The 17990-nt window shown below is 49.2% G+C and overlaps 1 protein-coding gene across 2 annotated transcripts in view; it reads right to left on the bottom strand.

Annotated features, from left to right (window-relative positions):
* The window catches only part of TBC1D10A (TBC1 domain family member 10A), a 34065-nt gene extending 19281 nt beyond the window's left edge, over positions 1–14784 (bottom strand). The window contains exons 1-2 of one of the 2 annotated variants that reach the window (XM_047826853.1): positions 14723–14784; positions 11864–12559 (exon numbers count right to left, since the gene is read on the bottom strand). In XM_047826853.1, coding sequence (XP_047682809.1) covers positions 11864–12183 — 320 coding nt within the window. In that variant the 5' untranslated portion in view covers positions 12184–12559; positions 14723–14784. Of the gene's footprint in view, positions 1–8035; positions 8056–11863; positions 12560–14722 lie in introns of those variants that run through there. The other variant, XM_047826854.1, reaches the window with a different exon arrangement.
* Positions 14785–17990: the final 3206 nt, after the last annotated feature.

Genomic DNA, 17990 nt, shown 5'->3' with positions numbered 1-17990 from the left:
TCTGTCTGGGTGAGAGTCTGGCTTGCTTCACTCTCCCCAATTCCCAGTGCAAGCTAGTTCTGGGTCTGCTTCCCTTTCCCATAAGGAATTCCCTGGCTTTGCTCCTTCTAGCCCTGGGTCAGTGCACAATGGTAAACAGGTTCTCTCCACCCTTCACTGGCCTTGGGCCTCTGCCCAGCTCTCCACTCTGTTCAGCTCCACCCCTCTTGATGTCAGATGGAAGAAATGGTTCCTTTAGGCACCAACCTGGCTGGTTCCAAAAAGCAAGGAATCCCCACTTCCTCACCCAGCTAGGGAAAGGCACAGACCACAGCAGAAACCTCCAGGGCAGCTCTCCCTGACAACTGCAGAAAGGTATGGAGACTATTCTCAATAGACTTCCCTTCCCCAAGCCTTCACCCTTAGCAGGCTGAGTAGTGCTTGAAATTTCCCACTGGCAACTGGGTTTTCAGATCACAATCTCACTGTGGGCACCCAGGGGCCATCCTGACTCATGTATGGGCTCTTTAGCCATCCTTACCAAATTGCTAGATCTTACTGATAGATTTTACCAAATTAGTTTTGACTCACTGTTTATATAAGGCCTTTCCTCTGCTCACATTCCTTCAAGGCTCCCTACTGCCCTCCTTGTCCAACAGAAACCTCAGGTCCTCCTATTTCCTCTAAACATCCCTCTTCTTTCCCCAGCCCTATCTCTAGGTGGCCCTCTCTCTGAACTGGCCTCCCTCACCCCTACCCCCACTCTAGTTCAGTCCCACTCATCTTCCAAGGCCTCATTCAGAACTCCCTCTCATGTCTACAAAGCCTTTCCTAACTACTCCAGGGACAAAACACAATCAGCCCCTCATTATATTCCATACACATTTCTCTAGAGCTTGTGTTCCAGGCCCTGAATCTACAAAGATGAATAAAATGCAGTCCTTGCCCTTGAAGAGGTCAATCTGGCAGAGGAGACAGATGGGTGAGTAGAAAACTAGCACACATAGAAGTGCTATCACAGAAGCATGTAGAAGGTGCTAAGAAACTGCAAGAAGCCCCCAGGGTGGTGCTAGTGGTTGGTGGGGGGTGGGGGTGGTGTTCAGAGAAAGCTTTTAAGAGGGGGCTGATTTTTGAGATGGTCTTTGAAGGGTGACAGGAAGTAGCCAGGGTGAGAAAGGGGAAAGGGCACACCAGCCAGAAGACCCAGTATGAGCAAGCACAAGTTAACAGAAAAGACCACGGCTTGTTTGGGGAATGTGAGCAGTCTAGTGGAACAGGTACAGCTTCTCCACCCAAATATCCTATCTGCTCTGCTGAGGCAGCATTCCGTGAGAAGGTACACTCCTGGAGGGCTCTGCCCGTCTCATTCTCCACAGTGTGTTCTGGGCCTAGAACAGAGCTTGGTTTTGTTGGTGCCCAATAAATGTGTGTTGACAGAATCATTAGCTTTGTGACCTCGGGAACTCTGTGTTTCAGTTTTCTCCACAGTGAGATGGGAATACTGTCCTCAACCTTGAGATCAGGTGGGTAAAACACAGAAAGTGCTTCATAAAGAACATTCCCTCTCTGGCCTGATACCAGCTCTGGATCTTCCTTGAAGCCCAGCACAGGGTTGAACAGATGTGCTTAATGACAGCCTTTTACAACATTATAATTCGAATTTTCAATTAATGCAACTGAATGTCTGTTAGAGCACTTACCAGGCACTTGCTATGCAACAGACATGGTGCTCAGCACTTAACTTACATTATTTCATTTAATCTTGACAACAGGCCCATGAAATAGGTCCTCTAATTATCACTGCCTCCCCTTCCACAGATGAAGAAACAGGTTTTCAGTAAGCCAGTAACTAAGGTCTAGGGTGAGCAGAAGACAGCCCTGGGAGATGAATCCAGACCCTGTTCTTCTTCTGCTCTGTCACTCAACTCCAGCACAGAGTGCTAACCACTAGGCAGGGTTCATACCAGCCTTGATCCCAGGGAACTTGGAGCTTTGTGGACTCACAGCCATAAACTGTGTGGTGTTTGGCAAGTCACTTTACCTCTCTGAAATTTGGTATCTGCTTCTATGAAATGGAGATTATGATGAACTGTATCTCACAGAATTAAATGGGGGCAGTGTCAGTAAAAGCCTGGTCCACCATTCAGGCTCCTCTGTGAACCAGCATTACCATGTGACTATGCTGGGAGGGTGGAGGAGGTCACCCTGAAGCAGGACAGGAAGCTCAGGATCAAAGTCTACAAGAAGCACAGAAGGAGGGTGGTAGTAATTATGAAGCAAATTCTGATTTCTTCCCCAAGTAACTGCCACTACCCAGGAAGGCTGAGGTCCCAGGCAGCACTATGGTTACATGCTTTGAGGTGAATCTTTCAGGAGACCCACCTTTATTCTCACTTCTGCTTGATCTTCATAGTCCAAAGAGAAGGAAGATCAGGCCCTCCGAGTCAGGGTCACCTGAGGACTCTGTTCCAAATGACTCAAAGAGGAACTGATGGGGGGATTCCCAGTCTGCCCTGGCATGCCAGAATGCTCCAGACCACAAGCTGAGTGGGACTGGCTCCTCTGCCCACCACTCCCAAGGGTGGTGGGCAGAGCACATAAAGAAATCTGGATCTTCACACCCATATTGCCTTGCTGTCTCACCATTATGCCAAAGGCTTGAAGTAAACCTCAGAGGATAATTCACACTCGAATTATAAGAGCCACCCTGTACCTTTATTTTGTGACAGACACTGTGCTGGGTGTTTTACCAACATTAGCTCTCTTAATCCTCATAACACCCCTCTCTCCCAGTGTCAACACGGCCTATTTACCTTAGAGAGGTCACATGACCAGAAAGTGACAAGAGCCAGGACTAGAAGTCAGGTCTGCCTGTGTCTTAAACCCAAGGGTCAAATTTAGGTTCTCCCTTTTTGTGAAACCAATACAGAGAGGTAAGGGAAAAGAAGCAGCATCCTCCAAAAGTGGATGGTTGGAAAGGATCGTTTCTGGACATACAGAGTCTAGGGCCCAGAGTGCACTCAGAAGGAACAAGAGCTCTCCACACTATGTTTCTGGACCCCCTCACTAGCCAGCTGTTCCTGCCTTGTCTTGGGGTACATATGAGGGGCTGTGTGTGGAGATCTGGGACAAGAAGTGCTCCATTCATCACAACAATTCAAACAACTTGAGAGGCCTACTAGGAGAAGCACAAACACTTGGGGCTGAACTGAAGTTCTAAAGCTGAGACAGGGAGGGGCCAGAGAGGCCACACAGTGGCCACCAGCTTTGGTAAGATAGAAAACTGGAAAAAAGCAGTCCTGAGTCCCAGGCCCAATTCCATTACTTGCTCAGCTTTGGTTTCCTTGGCTGTAAACGGGAAAATAAAACTTAGCCTACCAATTTCCCATTGCTCCTATAAGGACTACTGTAAGGCAATGGGAATGAAAGCACCTTGCAGACTAAAGAGCTAAACAAATCAAAGCATCCTTTGATTTGATTATACTCCCTAAGACATGAGGGCCACTGGTCCTACACACAAAGAGAGGTCCTCCCACAAGAAGAACAGAGCATGCTGAAAGAACTGGCTTCTGTGGGCTGTGCCATAACGACCCCTTGCACTTGCGTGATACCTCATAAAAAACTTCTCAAAGCACTTTTCATATACTCCAAGGTCAGTCTCAGAATATTAGAAGTGAAAGAGCTTTTCAACATCATCCCATTAAAACTGCCTTAGTTTAGGGGTACCTGGGGGGCTCAGCTAGTTAAACGTCCGACTTCAGCTCAGGCCACGGTCTCATGGTTTCGTGAGTTCAAGCCCAGCATCAGGCTCTCTGCTGTCATCCCAGAACCCACTTCAGATCCTCTCTCTCCCTCTCTTTCTGCCCCTCCCCAGCTAATGTGCGTGCATGCATGTGCTCTCTCTCAAAAATAAACATTAAAAAAAAAAAAAAACTACCTTAGTTTATATGTGGGGAAAACTGAGGCTTAGAAAGATTAAGCAAATTTCTCAAGGTGACACAGCTAGTTAGGGATCCACGAGGCCCAGGACTCAGGTCTCCTGACCCCTGTTCAGTAGTCTTTGTTTATGCTATGCTCATAATCCACTTATCTCATTTGATCCTCACAATCCTTTTGTACACAGGCCATGCCTTTAACTACCTACTGAACGTCTCACTTCCCTGCTAGGCTGTAAGCCCCGGGAGGGCAGGACCAGATCTGCATCCCCTGAGCCTAGCACACAGCTGTACACATAGTAAGTGCTGGGTGAGAAACAGGGAGCATCAGTCCCATGATCAAGTGAGGGGATGTGCCTAAGTCATATACCCCCGGCATTACTGCCTTGACTCCTGTGCCTCATTCAGAGCCTTTTCCGACTACTAGCCTAAACCTATATTTCCAGCCAGAATCTTTAATCTCTGAGAAATGGCTGGTGATGTCCCTAAGTGCTAAGGGGTTCACCTTCTCATAGGTACTGGACTTATTTCCACCTGTCCCATCTGAGGAACCACCTCCAGGAACAGAATAAAGACATGAGGTTGAGGTCAAGCCAGCCCTGGCTGCCATCTGCCTCCCCTTGATCAGTTTATCTATGCCCAAACCCCCAAACCCCCAAACCTACCCTCTCCAGCTGCACACTACCCTAAGGCTGGTTTTCTATGCCCTTAGGCCTTACTCCTCTCTCCTTGGAGAGGAGTCTGGCTCTCCTTGCCATCCAGTATGTTTACCAGGCAGAGAACACAAAGCTCGGTACCACTCACCCCACCCCCTCCCAACCAGGCCAGCTAACCCGCTCTCCCACTGGAGAGAGACAAAGAACCCCTTGATGTGTCCTGGGCATGCCAGCCATGCCAGGCACCTTGGGGAGCCCAGGGCTGTGACAAAGCAGAGTTAGCAGCAGCCCACTGTCCACTTCACAGGAAGGCCACAGCTGGCCTTCCCTCCCTGTGGACAGAAGGCCCCAGGATGGGTTCTGTGAGAGACTAGGGCCTCTTCAGCTTATCCTGAGACTTCCCAATTCCCCATCAGTCCACACAGCCTGCCAGGCACCAAGCCCTACTGATTTGGTGGTCTCTTCATCCTCACAGCTCCAGACATCTTCCAGGCCTCTCCATAGCCCTTTTGGGCTGTCCTGAGCTCTCTCAACTGGTCTCGCTGCCTGTGGTCCAGTTCTTCCCTATGCCATCTTCCACACCAGCACCAGACTGACTTTGATGAAACACAGGAGGCCTCAGTCTGACATTCAAGGCTAGGCATGGTCTGCCCAACCTACTTTCCTAGCCTCCCCTTGCTTCACATCCACCTCCTGCCTTCTGCTCTTCTTATCACCTCTCTTCTTGGCATACCACGTTTCTTAAACAGCTGGATTTTGGTGGGGGGGGAGGGGGTCTTGTACATAGGTCCCCTCCCACCCAGTGAAATGCCCTTCCTTGCTACTTCTGAGGCCTGGATCAAATGTCACTTCTTCCTGGGCTCCTATAGATGGAGCTGGCTATCTCTTCCTATATATTCCAGAGCGACCACACACCTCAATTATGGCCTTTATTGCTCAACATTGTAATGATTTATTTGTGGTTCTATTTTCCAACAAGTCTATGAACCTCTTGAGGGCAATAAGACAAAGATGCCTTTGTTCAGTTCTGAATCCTTTGTTCCAATCACAGGGGCTGACAGAGTAGGTGCTCAATAAATGTTTGGTAAATAAGCTCACTACTAAGGTGGATAAGCTGGCAAAAGTAAGCCTTGGCTTTCTCTCCCAGACTCCTGAGTCTGCTGCTTACTTCCCTACCTGAGGAGCAGTAAAGAGCTAAGCTGTGACAGCCTCTTAGGAGCTATACAGAGCATGAAACAGAGTAGGTGGGATGAAGAAGGGAAAAAGAAAGGTGAGATAAATAAAGCCAAAGTTGGCAGCTACCCTGAAATCCTGGATAGGAGGCTTCTAAGCAGGTGAAGCATCAGGAGCTTTGGTTTGCCAGTGGGGAGGACAAGACAGCTTTCCCTCTGCCAGGGAGGTTCCTTGGGCCCTGGATAGCAGATTTGTCAGGGGCAGACAAAGCAGCTAAAGGAGGCCTCCTCCCCCTCAGCTGTGCTGCCTGCAGGTTAAAGTGATCAACTAGGGCACTGACAAATGAGTGGATGATGGCTGGGTTCTGCTCTGGTGGGCAATGTCTCCTGGCCTGGAGGCTCAATTGGCTTGGAGTCAGGAAGAGAATGGGCACTGACATATAGGGTAGCAGTGGGCTGAGTATCAGAAGATCTGGGATCCCTCCTTAATTTGGCTCCATTGTTAACTAACTGCAAGGCTGCTCCAACCCTCAGATTCCTCACCTGTATGGGGAGCATAATCCCTGCCTACTCTACAAAGAAACAAAGGCACAGACTGGATATCAAAGTCAGATGACCAATAAGCAGTATTTTGGGGTCAAGAGCAATGCAGTGTGGACTCTGGCCTATGGGAGGACTAGACCAGGCCAGTCTGGTCATGCTTTCAGGGCCTCCCCAAGGATCTTTCTCACTGGGTCTTTCTGTGATTTGGCTGGCTATGGACTTAAGCTGTACTGAGACTCACACTGCCCTCCACACCAGGTTGGAGAGGTAGCCAAGTTCCTGCTAACTCCTGCTCTGGGTGTGGGGGCCTCTGGGACTAGTGAGCACCTGTCATCTGCCTGCTGCCACATTAGCAAGGCTTAGTCACTGGATTTAGCATTGAGAAACAGGTTCTAGTCCTAGTTCTGCCATTTACCAGCTGGCAAGCCTTGGGCACTTTCTTCTCAGATCTTTGGTGTGTTCATCTATAGAATGGGGATATCTATCTCTCTCCGGGGAAAGTGAGGGTGCACCACTGGTTACAGTTCACTCCTCCCCGTAGGAGAATGGACCTCACTGACACTCATCATCATATCTAGAGATACAAATAGAAAATGAAAAGACAGGACCACTAGCCACTCCAGTCTTAAAAAGAAGCAAGAACAGGGGCACCTGGCTGGTTCAGTCACAAGAGCATGCAACTCTCTTGCATGACCACGAGAGCATGATCTCGGGGTCATGAGTTCAAGCCCCATGTTAGGTGTAGAGATTACTAAAAATAAATAAATAAATAAACATTTAATAAAAGGAGCAAGAACATTCATTGAGCACCTACTGTACTGTGTGCCAGGCTCTTTTCAAACATCAGCTCATTTAAACCTCACCAACATCCTGCAAAATCAGTATTATCACAACCATTTCACAGTGAGAAACTAAGACTTAGTAAAGTGAAGCAACATGTCCAAAGTCACACAGACAGCCAGACTCCAGAGTTTGTGTGAAGAGGGAACACAGAGCATCTTCTTTCCCCCACCTCAGTGTAAACAGATTGGGTGGCTGGACCAGAGCCAGGCCTCACTGGTCCTCTGGAGGTCCTGTTTCAAACCCAGATGCTAGGAGGACAAAACATCAAGCAGGTCCCACTGCTTTATCTCTTTCCCACAGCTTAGGATTTCCTAGCAGGCGGACATGCAGGCACCTTCCCAGGGCAGCAGCTGGTGCGCTGGCCTTCCCCTTCACCAAGTCAAGTCTTGTCTGAGGCCCTAGAACACCCACAGGGCCACCAAACCGGATTTTCCTTTGAAGCTGGAAAGAGAAGGAGAGAAAATGGAGGGCCTGTGGTCTAGTCCACATGTACAGCCGCCTCCTTCCAGATGGACCACCCAGGGACCACTCCATTGCCAGTTCCATGCTCTCCTGGGAACCATAATAGCTCAAGAAAAGAGGATGCTCTGAGCTTACAAGCTGGAGAAGGTGGTGGGAAGGCAGGGAGACAGGCTCTGGCCTGCCAGGAGGGCCCTGGCCCTACCCCAACAAAAACTGGCACAAACCAAACTATAGGGATGCCAATTAAGCCAGTTCTACGATTTCCAAAGCCACAGGGCTGCCATAGTTGGCTAGGAGTAGTGGAGAACCCCAGGGGACAGGAGAACTGAATCAGCCGGAGACAATACTACTGTTCCAGATGTTTCTCTCTGGACCCAGCTCAGATCCCTCTCTCCCCTAGCAGGAAGCCAACACCCACGGGATCCCAGAAAGCATAGCTCCTCACCTCATCTGGCCTGCAGCACTGAGCAGACTGAAGCTGGGTGGGAAGCTCCAGCCTAAGGAAGCCAGTCCTGGAAATTACATGGGAAAAGTAGAGGGAGGTTGGGAACCCATCTCTCTCAGGCCATCTCCCTTGGGCCAGGAGACCTAGTATCCAACTGGTATCCTTCTTTTCCTTCATGACCCCCTCCCCTATGCTGCAGAAGGGACTTCCCCGCATAGATCTGTTCTTCCTACCCCAAGGTGATAGGAACAGTAACATCACTCTTCCTACCCCTCCCCTCTAAGGACACTTCTTTTTCCTCCTCTGGTCCTTCCTGGGCTTCAACAACCAGCTCAACTCCCAACCAAGCCAAAGAACTAATGCTATCAGCTCCTCTGTCTGTGTCCATGCCTCCCACAGGGCTCTTTGCTGGTTTGGTTGCTTTCTTGTCTTTCCTCACTGGCTTCTGCTCACATGCAGGCGAGGACTATCACAGGCTCACCAAAGGTGCCCCATAGAGTAGGCTCAAAAGACAGATGAGGTGAAGAAGTAGAAAAGGCTCAGGGCTGGGAATCAGGAGTTCTGGGTTCAATTTCTGGCTTTGATCTTAACAGACTGAAGAGGTGAGGCTAATCAGTTCTCTCAGATCTCAGTTTACCTATCTGTATGATGATTGCCATCTCTAAAGTCACTTTCAGCTCTCTGACTTGAAATGTCTGTCAGTTAATGTCATTCAGTAAGTAAATACTAGTTGAGCATTTACTTCTCTGCAGGCCTGAATAGAAAAAGGTGAATAAGCCTGGCCCCAGCCCTAAAGTTGATAGTCTAATGAACTGGTAATGACAACACACTCTTACCCTTGCTGGGCAGGACTTGTTAGCCTCCTACACTACTGAGCTAAGCCAGGGAAAGTGAGGGCAGGCAGGTTCCTGCTAAGAACCTTCTGTTCTACCTACCTGGCACCTGGTTTCCTGTTGGGACCACAGGCTGTATTAATGGATGGTGAAAGCAGTGGAAACTATCCTGACCTAGGAGTCAGAAACCCTGGGTTCAAGTCCTGGTTCTGCCAACTAATATGCTGTGTGTTCTTAAGTAAGTGAGTCTCCTCTCTGGGCTTTGGTTTCCTTATCTGTAAAAGCAAGGGCTAAGCTCAGTCAATCTCTTAAGATCCCTTCCAGTTCCAACAGTCTATGATTTTGTGATCTACTCATGCCAACCACCTAACAGTCACCTAAGCAGGGTAGCCTCTGATCTGCTTTCTTCCCTGCCCCCAAGCCCCTGGTAACTGCCAAAACTGACCATCTTGAGACAACCTTTGGTCCAGGGTGGCTGAAATGGACCTTTAATCTAGAGCCAGAGTTCCTGCCCTCTCCACTGCAGCCATCAGTGCTAATGTTTCACTCTCTGGGATAACACATGGACTCCTAGCCCTTAACCACGAGATTAGCTTTAGGGCAATCACCCTGATACTTTCCATAACTTCCCCTCTTATGGCTTTGGGCAGGGACTTACTTTTGGCTTCCTTGGAACCACATTATAAACTCAGCAGGGAACAGTCAAAACTTTCAGACACCAGAGATTTTAGGTTGACCAAGAGGGTCAAGAAAGTGAGGCAGGGAGAGAGAAAGGAGCCTGGGACCCCATCTCAGTCCCAGTTCTATAAACACCAGTGAGGTAGAGGGCATCTGCAAAATCTGGGTTTGTGGTTGGAGTGTGGGGAAGACAGATGTCTGGCTGTCTGGTGGGGGAATACAGCCAAAGGGAGGTGCTCCCACTGGGGCGTCTCTCTGTTAAAAAATACCAGAGGTACGCCCTCATTTTTCTCATCAGTTCTCAGACCCTTAGAAGGAAAAGAAAGGAAACTAACATATTCTGGGCCACTACTTGGGTCAGGCACAGTGCTAGGCACCTTCATATACCTGATTTCATTTAATCCCCATAGTAATCTTGGGAGTACATGTGACTGCTGCCCTTTATGGTGAGCAAACAGGCTCAGAGATTCAGGATCTTGCCCAAGGTCACACAGCTAGCAAGTGTGATTTTTTTTCCTAAGTCTGGTCTTTTCCCACTATATCACTGCTGTGTACCCCGATATCTGGTTAACTGTCTGGTAAGAATGTAGCTGGAATTCTTATCTCTTAGAACTCACAGGCAAATTTGAGGTCCTCCTTCCAAGAACCCACAAATGCAACTGGGAACTCCTTTCCCACTTCTCAAGATCCCATCCCTCTCAGGGCCCTGATCCCTAGTGATTCAAAAATTGATCCCTCAATTCAAAAAATATACTCCAGGTCCCCTTTGGGTTCTCACAGGCTAATCCCTGGGGAGCTGTGACAAAGCATCATAGCAAGATGAAGCATCAGAATAAAGGGTGATCTCTGGGGTCCTGCACTGGACAAGGTTTAGCCTGCTGTGAGCAAGTGGGGAGAGGCTGGAGGACACAGTCCAGTGGGTAAGAGAGAGAGCTCTCCTTAGAGGAGGGGGCTATATTTTTCTCCAAAGGAGAAGGAGGCCTGGTGAATTTGAAACTGGGAGAAATCCGGAAGTGACCTTTATGGGGCTGCTTGTATGGGGTGGGGTTCTTAACAGATGGTCAAGGCACTTTCATTAGTCATAAGAGAGGCTGGAAGAGGCTTGGACAGTCACAACTGGTCAGAGAAGGGGAGAAAGGACCATGTGGAGTAGGATCTTGGCTGAGTCTTGTGGGGCCCCCACAGGTAATTGTGTGAGGCCCTCTGTTGAAGGGGAGGCACACCAGGAGGAAGGCTTGTCAATTCTGTGCAGAACACTGGTCTCATGTGACAGGACAGCTGGAATGGGAGTGGGGTCTGGAGTCTGTCCTTCTCAGAGGGTTCTGTGGGGCAGTGCGGCTGCCCAGTTACCCAGCTTGGAGGGAAGGTGCTGCTTCACTGCCTTGCATATCTCTGCCTGACAGCTGGGTCCTGGAGGCTCTGGGGGTGGGGGATCAGAGTGTGCTACCAGCAGGGACCCTGCTGTCTCCATGACTGCCCCCCTCAAGAGTCTGTGTTTGGGAGGAGGTGTGTGTTTCCACAGCATACACAAAGACAGCCAACAGTCTGTCCTGGAGGTGAGGCACTGTCACCCTGTGGGTACCAAGAAGGGGGAGTGTCTGCCCACCTGTTGCCAGTGAGGAGAAATCAGCCTCTGAAGGGCCGGGAGAGCACTCTCTGACCCTTCCCTGAAGGGAAGGGACTATCTGCCCCAGGGTGGGACTGTCTGGGAGGGAGATGACCAATGTCAGTCCAGTCCACCCAGGAGCCTGTGTGCCTTGAGGTAAGGGGTCAGTCTGTCCTGGAGTGGAATGAGGGCAGGGCAGTCTGTCCCTTTGAAGTCCCTCTTCCTAAAGTATCCCCCTGGTGCGGGGTAGTAGGGTGGAGACGGGGCATCTGTGGGTCTTGGGGGATGGGGGTAGAGAAGGTATGTGTCGGGGGAGGGGCAGCCATCTGTGAGCCTGTCAGGGGTGGCACAATCAGGCCTAAGGCCGCGGTGGCAGCAGTGGGGTTGGGCCAGGTGTCTGTCGTTCTGTCCCGCAGTTGGGAGGAGGGCACTGTGGGCCCTTCTTGGGGGCGGGTCAATGTGTCTGGAGGGCGGGGGCTGGGTGGAGGGTTGTCTGTCCTTAGGTCGGAAGCAGGCTCGCGAACGAGGGGCGGGTCAGTCGGCCCTGGTTGGGGGAGTGGGGGGGGGGGCAGGGAGAGAAGGGGTCAGTTGTCCCCGGTTGGGAGGGGAGCTTGTCGGTCTGTCCTGAGGGCAGCTCCGTCAGCGTGGAGGCCCCCCGCGAAGGTCCCGCGCCGGCCCCGGCCCCCGGCCCCGAGCCCCGGCGCTACTCACGCGCCCTCCGCGCCTTGCGAGCCCACGATGAAGCCGAACTTGTCGATGCGGCGTTCGGCGAAGCCGTTGGCCTCCGAGTCGGAGCCGAGAGAGCTGAGCTCGTCCGCGGCTGCGGCGTCGGGGCCCGGGGCCAGGCTCTCCCGGGTCCCGGACAGACTTCCTTCGGTCGCGGGCGCGCGCGGCCCGTTCTCTCCGCGGCTCTTCGCCATCCTGGCCGCGCCCGCCGCCTCAGCCCCAGCGGCCACCTCAGCCACCTCAGCCGCCTCAGCCTCAGGGCCGCCGCCGACGCCGCCGACGCCCCGCCCACGCGCCGCGTCCATTGGCCGCCGCAAGGCCAGGGGCGGAGCCCTAGGCCCTCCCGGGAGCTTCCCCCCACGCCCAATGGGCGCAGCAGACCCCAGGGCCCGCCCACCTGCCCTAGACTGGCGCCAACCGACCCGACGTGAGGGGGCGGGGCAGCCGTCACTGGGAGCCCTCCCCCCAGGGCTTGTCAATCAAGAGAGCTTACCTGAAAAAGCTCCCCGGGCCTTTCTCGGTTGGCTCCCGCCCGCCCGTCACCTGCAAGCGCCGCTCAGTCACAGGCTGAAGGAGTGCGCTGGGGATTCCGCATTGCCTCCTGAGCCTCTGGCTCCTCGCGAGACCCCAGGGATGTAGGTAGGGATGGTTTCAACCGTTCATGAGGACCTCTGAGGAGACCTAGGAAGGGTCCAGGGATTCGCCCAGGGACACTCAACGTCTTAAAGACACAGGCTGAGCTAGAAGTTCAGCAACCCCTGCTCACTGCCTCTAGGGCTTTAAATGAGCCCTTGGGAGACCCAGTTAATAAGAGTAATGACCAACGTTTATTGAGACACTCATTGCCCCAAGTTCTACCTTTCTCTTGTAATCTTTTTCCCGCAGCTTTATTGAGACATAACTAACCTACCATAAAAATCACCAGTTTAAAGTGTATAGTTCAATCGTTTTAAGCATATTTGTGGAGTTGTGCAACTATCACCACAACCTAATTTTAGAACATTTTCATCACCCCCCAAATTCCTATCCATTAGCAGTCACTCACCATCCTTCCTCCCCTAGTCTCTGGCAACCACAAATCTGCTTTCTGTTTCTAAAGATTTGCCCTTTCTGGACATTTCATAGAAATGGAATCATACAACGTGGCCTTTGTGTCTGGCTTCTTTCATTCAGCATGTTTTCAAGGCTCATCCATGTTGTAGCATGTTATCAGTACTTCACTCCTTTCTGTGCCTGAATAATATTGCACCAAATGCAATACTACATTTGTTTATCCATTTGCCAGTGATGGTCAGGTACAAGCTTTTGTATGGACATACATTTTTGTTTTTCTTGGGTAAATACCTAGGAGTGGGAATTACTAGGTTATATGGTAACCTGTTAATCTTCTGAGGGAGGAACTGGCAAACTGTTTTCCAAATTGGTCACACCATCTCTTGGAACCTTCGTGCAATGAGGTAGATACAATTTTGTCCCATTTTTACAGTTAAAAAAAACCCTGAGGTTCAGGGAAGTTAAATCAGCTCCCTAAAGTCCCAGCAATAGCTGTGGCAGAGGCAGGATTTGAAAATAGCTCTTACCAACAGTTTATGGGGAGGCATGGACCAATTGTATCTATATAGACTTAGCTCCCAGAAGCCTACTTCTCACCCCAGGATTGTCAACACTTAGAGTCACTATAATAGCTCCTCAGTTAAGCCCAGTACTTTATAGTTTACAAGTCACAACCACGTTGTCATCTGATATTCCCCATAGATCTGTGAGGCAGACAGACCCAGAAAAAAGAAAGCACTGTGAGAGCCAGGCCTGAGCTGCAGAGCCTGGGGCAGGCTAAGGGGCCCATGGCATGGTCCCAAGAAGGGGGTCTTAAGACTTGAGTGATTTCACCGGGTGTTTCCTTGATGCCACATGGCCCAGACATTCTTGAAGACTTCACTGTGCAATCTTCACATTCCATAGGCTTCTGGTTTTCCATAAACAGGGCAACAGCAGACGTGGGACTGGGCGCAGGCTATTTTGGTCTTAAACTCTCAAGTCTAGGAGGACATTCCTCCTCTCCAATGGCTCTAGACAGTGGTGGGCTCTTACTCCCAGCTCCTAGGAGGGGCAGAGTGGGCCTTACATGGGGATGTGGGCCTATTCCAGGGAAGGGAGAGAGGAGCCAGACACACGGAGAGCATATGTGAGACCTGAAGTTGGGCAAAGTATTGACAACCCTTTGACTTCATAATTCTGGTCTTAGGATGATCATATTCCAAATATGTTCAGCTCTGTAAGGGCATAGGCACAGTGATGTTTAGCTCAGAGGTATTTGCAGTGGGGGTGAGGGATATTAGAAGCACCTGGGTGTCCATCTTTGGAAGAGTAAATGTTTCTCAAGTTAAGGCCTTGAGGCCCCAGCTTTTAATTTTCTTACACAAGACGACCCAGAATTCAAATCTCAGCTGTCACTGTGTACCTTAGACAAACCACTTCTCTCTGAGCCCATTTCCTCATCTGCAAAGTGGAAATACTGGAAAATATACCTCCTTGGGGCAGTTGTTCTGAGACTTTGGTGTGATAATATGTGCTAAGCATCTGACACATGGAGGTACTCAGTAGATGGAAGCCAGGAGTGCTGATGTTTGTAGTTTGCAAAGCACTTTGCAAATCCATTATTGTCTTGAATATTTCCCACCACGGCCTGTGGCTGCAGCAGGGGTGTTTACCTAATCTAACCAATGGAACATGGCTTGGGAGACTTCATTTCATGGCTGTTCCCCTCAATAACTGGGCATTTCTTATGCAAAATCACTTCACTTCTCAGAACCTCAGCTTCCTCTTCTGAAAAATGTCAATAATTACTTGGTGATGGGGCATCTGGCTGGCTCAGTCAGTAGAGCATGCAACTCTTCATCTCAGGGTCATGATTTCAAACTCCACATTGGATGTAGAGCTTACTTAAAAAAAAAAAAAAAAAAGACATATGGTAAACTCCATGAACTGTTTCTGAAGCCTCCAGCACATAGTAGACACTCAATTGTTACATTTCTTTACTTCAAATTCCAGAACTCTTTATCTGATATTTAGTGAGCAAGAGAGATGAAGACCAGGACCAACAGTTTATATTGCAGTAGAGGAAGAACATGTGTGTGAAGAAGAAAATAAAGCAGGGTAAGGTAGGAAGAATGCTAGGGGAAAGGGTGCTGGTGGGGGTGAGGAGTAGATGGAAATAAGGAAGCTTCTCTGTGGGGATCTAGGAAAAAGTGGGCAGGAAACAGGGCAGCAAGTTGCAAAGCTCACGAAGGAGAAGCAGGCTCAGAGATTGGGGTGATCAGACTGAAGTAACAAAGCAAGAGTGAATGAATGAATGATCCACAGGAATGCCCTGCAGAGTCATGTGGCTCCCTGAAATACTAAGAGGCCTTTGGCAATGGTGTGAGACATCCAGGTAGACTGGCAGCTGTAGGTGTTCTTTTGAGGATTAGATGCTTAGCCAGGGCTACAGGAATGTATGGATAACCTAGTCACATCATCTACTGGGGTCATTCCTGCAAGTTTTGCTCTAGGAGCTTACACAGGCCCCGGGGAAGTCCCCTCTCCTGGATCCTGGAATGAGAAACTTGCATGAGCTTAGAAAATCTGGCAGCATTGGCCATGAGCCGATATCCAGATGTCATAGCCTGGATTTGTAATGAGAATGGAGCTGAGGTTTAAAAGGTAGACAGTTTTAAGCGCCCAGAAGCCAATGAAGAGTAGGCAAACTATAAAACTTCCTTATCCCTACACTGAGAATAACAGTTAAGATTCTTTTGGTCCAAGTGGCAGCGGTCCAAATGGGCTTACCCCCAAACTGCATTTAGTGGGTCCTACAACTTAAAAGAAATTCATAGGCAAATGAGCTTCAGGAGCAGTTTGATCCAGAAATTGACAAGGGAGAGCAGCCTCATTTTCCTCTTTTCCCTTTTCTTTTTGTCCTCCTTCCTGTGGTTACCTTCATCTGAAGCTAGAGCCCCTCATGGCAGCAGCTACAGGCTCACATCCTTCCTCCACACATCAATACAACAGAATCTTCTGGTAGTTTCTGCTCAATAGTGAGGTGGAGGCATTCCTTCATGTATTATGTTCACACTAGGATACGCGCCTAACCCTAATCTAATCACCATATCTCAGGGATAACACTGACTGGACTCAGTTAAAGGCAACAGTAATACCTTCTCTGTAACGATACAAGGAATAGGAGTATCTCTTGTCTTGCTTCATGGATTATATGGCTCAGGAGTTATCTATAATTATTCACTTACTTTTTAACAAAATGTAACAATATAGAATAGTTTAGAGCAAATTCCCAAACTAGAGTTAATAATGTTAATTTCAAGATGGTACATTTTAGGGGTGCCTGGATGGCTCAGTCAGTTGAATGTCCGACTTCAGCTCAGGTCATGATCTCATGGTTTGTGGGTTGAGCCCCACATCAGGCTCTGTGCTAACAGCTTGGAGCCTGGAGCCTGCTTCAGGTTCTGTGTTGCCCTCTCTGCCCCTCCCCTGCTTGCTATCTTTCTCGCTCTCAAAAATAAACATTAAAAAAAATTTTTTTTAAATGGTACATTTTACTTGTATTAAAAAAAATAAAAAATCTTATATACTAGTATGTGTACCCTTAAACACGTTGCTTAAGCCGTATTGTATTTTGCCTTTGTGAATTATTACATATGAGAACTGCTATCGAGTATGTCATATATTTCCATTTAAGTATATACTCTAATGTAACCTAATATAACCTTTATATATATTCCCTAATAAAATATTTAATTTAAAAAAAATGAAACGGGTATAATCATAGGTGGCTTCCTCTCGGCTACATGACAATTCAAGCAGCTGGTAGAGTTGAAAGTGAAATTCCTAATGTCTATAATTCCCAATGTCTTCTTTGCCTAAGTCTAAAATGACAACCACTCTGACAGCATTAAGTCCTGCCCATTTTCCCAGCAGTCCCACAACAGGAACATCTCTCCCCTCCCCTGGTGAGGCAGTAGGACAGCGTGGTCTCCAGGAATATAAGAGCTATTTTGGCCTTCCAGAGCCCTCACTGGCTACATGACCTTGGGTATCCACCTAATCTTAAAAATGGGGCAGATAATTCTCAGAGAATTGCAGTGAGATTCAGAAAAGCTGTGTGAGCAAGGCATTGCCTTCATGTTGCATACCCTAACCCAGAAGTACAGAGTGCTGTGCCCAAGGCCAATGATGGTTACAAGGCTACCCTGGTCAATGGCCCTTCTTCAACAGGACTAAGCCAGGACAGATGTCCACTCAGGAGCTCTGGGAAATTGGGTTTGGGCCCCAGAGGGTGGCTCAAAGGACCCATTCACTCACATTCTACCCAAATACATTCCTAGCCTCCGTGATCCAGAGCCCTTGGGATCTGCCATCTGTGGGGGACAGTGCCCAACACCACACCCTACTCCCCATCCCCAGAGCCAATCCGTGGAAGAAAGGAGAGCTTGGAGCACAGGACTCCCCCAGGTCTCCTGACCCCCTTCCCAGGTGGTGTTTAGTGTTTTTGGTGTTGACTACAGAGAAGCAACCAGCAGTGCCTTCATTTTAGGCACCCAAACCATGGAACCCACTCTGCCCCTGGGGGGAACTTCCAGTAAATGTCAAACAAGGTGAGGAAGAACATCCCTCTGACCAAGTTAAAAATGTGAGGGATCCAGTAGTGTGTAATGGAGCCATGCAAGTGGCACTGCAGAAGGGCCATCTGTGCCCCAGGTCTAGAGTAAGAAGCTTTAGCTTGCAAGTGGATATTAGGCACAAGGAATAGGAGTATCTCTTGTCTTGCTTCATGGATTATATGGCTCAGGAGTTATCTATAATTATTCACTTACTTTTTAACAAAATATAACAATATAGAATAGTTAATTCTACATAGTGTGCAGAGTAGAGCAGGGTGGTGACTAGAATACTGGTTCTATGACCTTAGGAATGGCCTCACCCCCTGAGCCTTGGAGAGGACCTCATGGAGCAGCTAGGAAGATCGAATGGAGGGACTGCAAAGAAAAGGCATTACAAACTCTCAAAAGATAAACACACATGAAATCTTCAGAATAAAATGGGATTTAGGTTTCAAACC

The sequence above is a fragment of the Prionailurus viverrinus genome, chromosome D3 (assembly GCF_022837055.1).
Source record: "Prionailurus viverrinus isolate Anna chromosome D3, UM_Priviv_1.0, whole genome shotgun sequence".
Lineage (NCBI taxonomy): Eukaryota > Metazoa > Chordata > Mammalia > Carnivora > Felidae > Prionailurus > Prionailurus viverrinus.
Note: the sequence above shows the minus strand (reverse complement) of the source record. Positions and strands in the feature narration are given on the sequence as shown.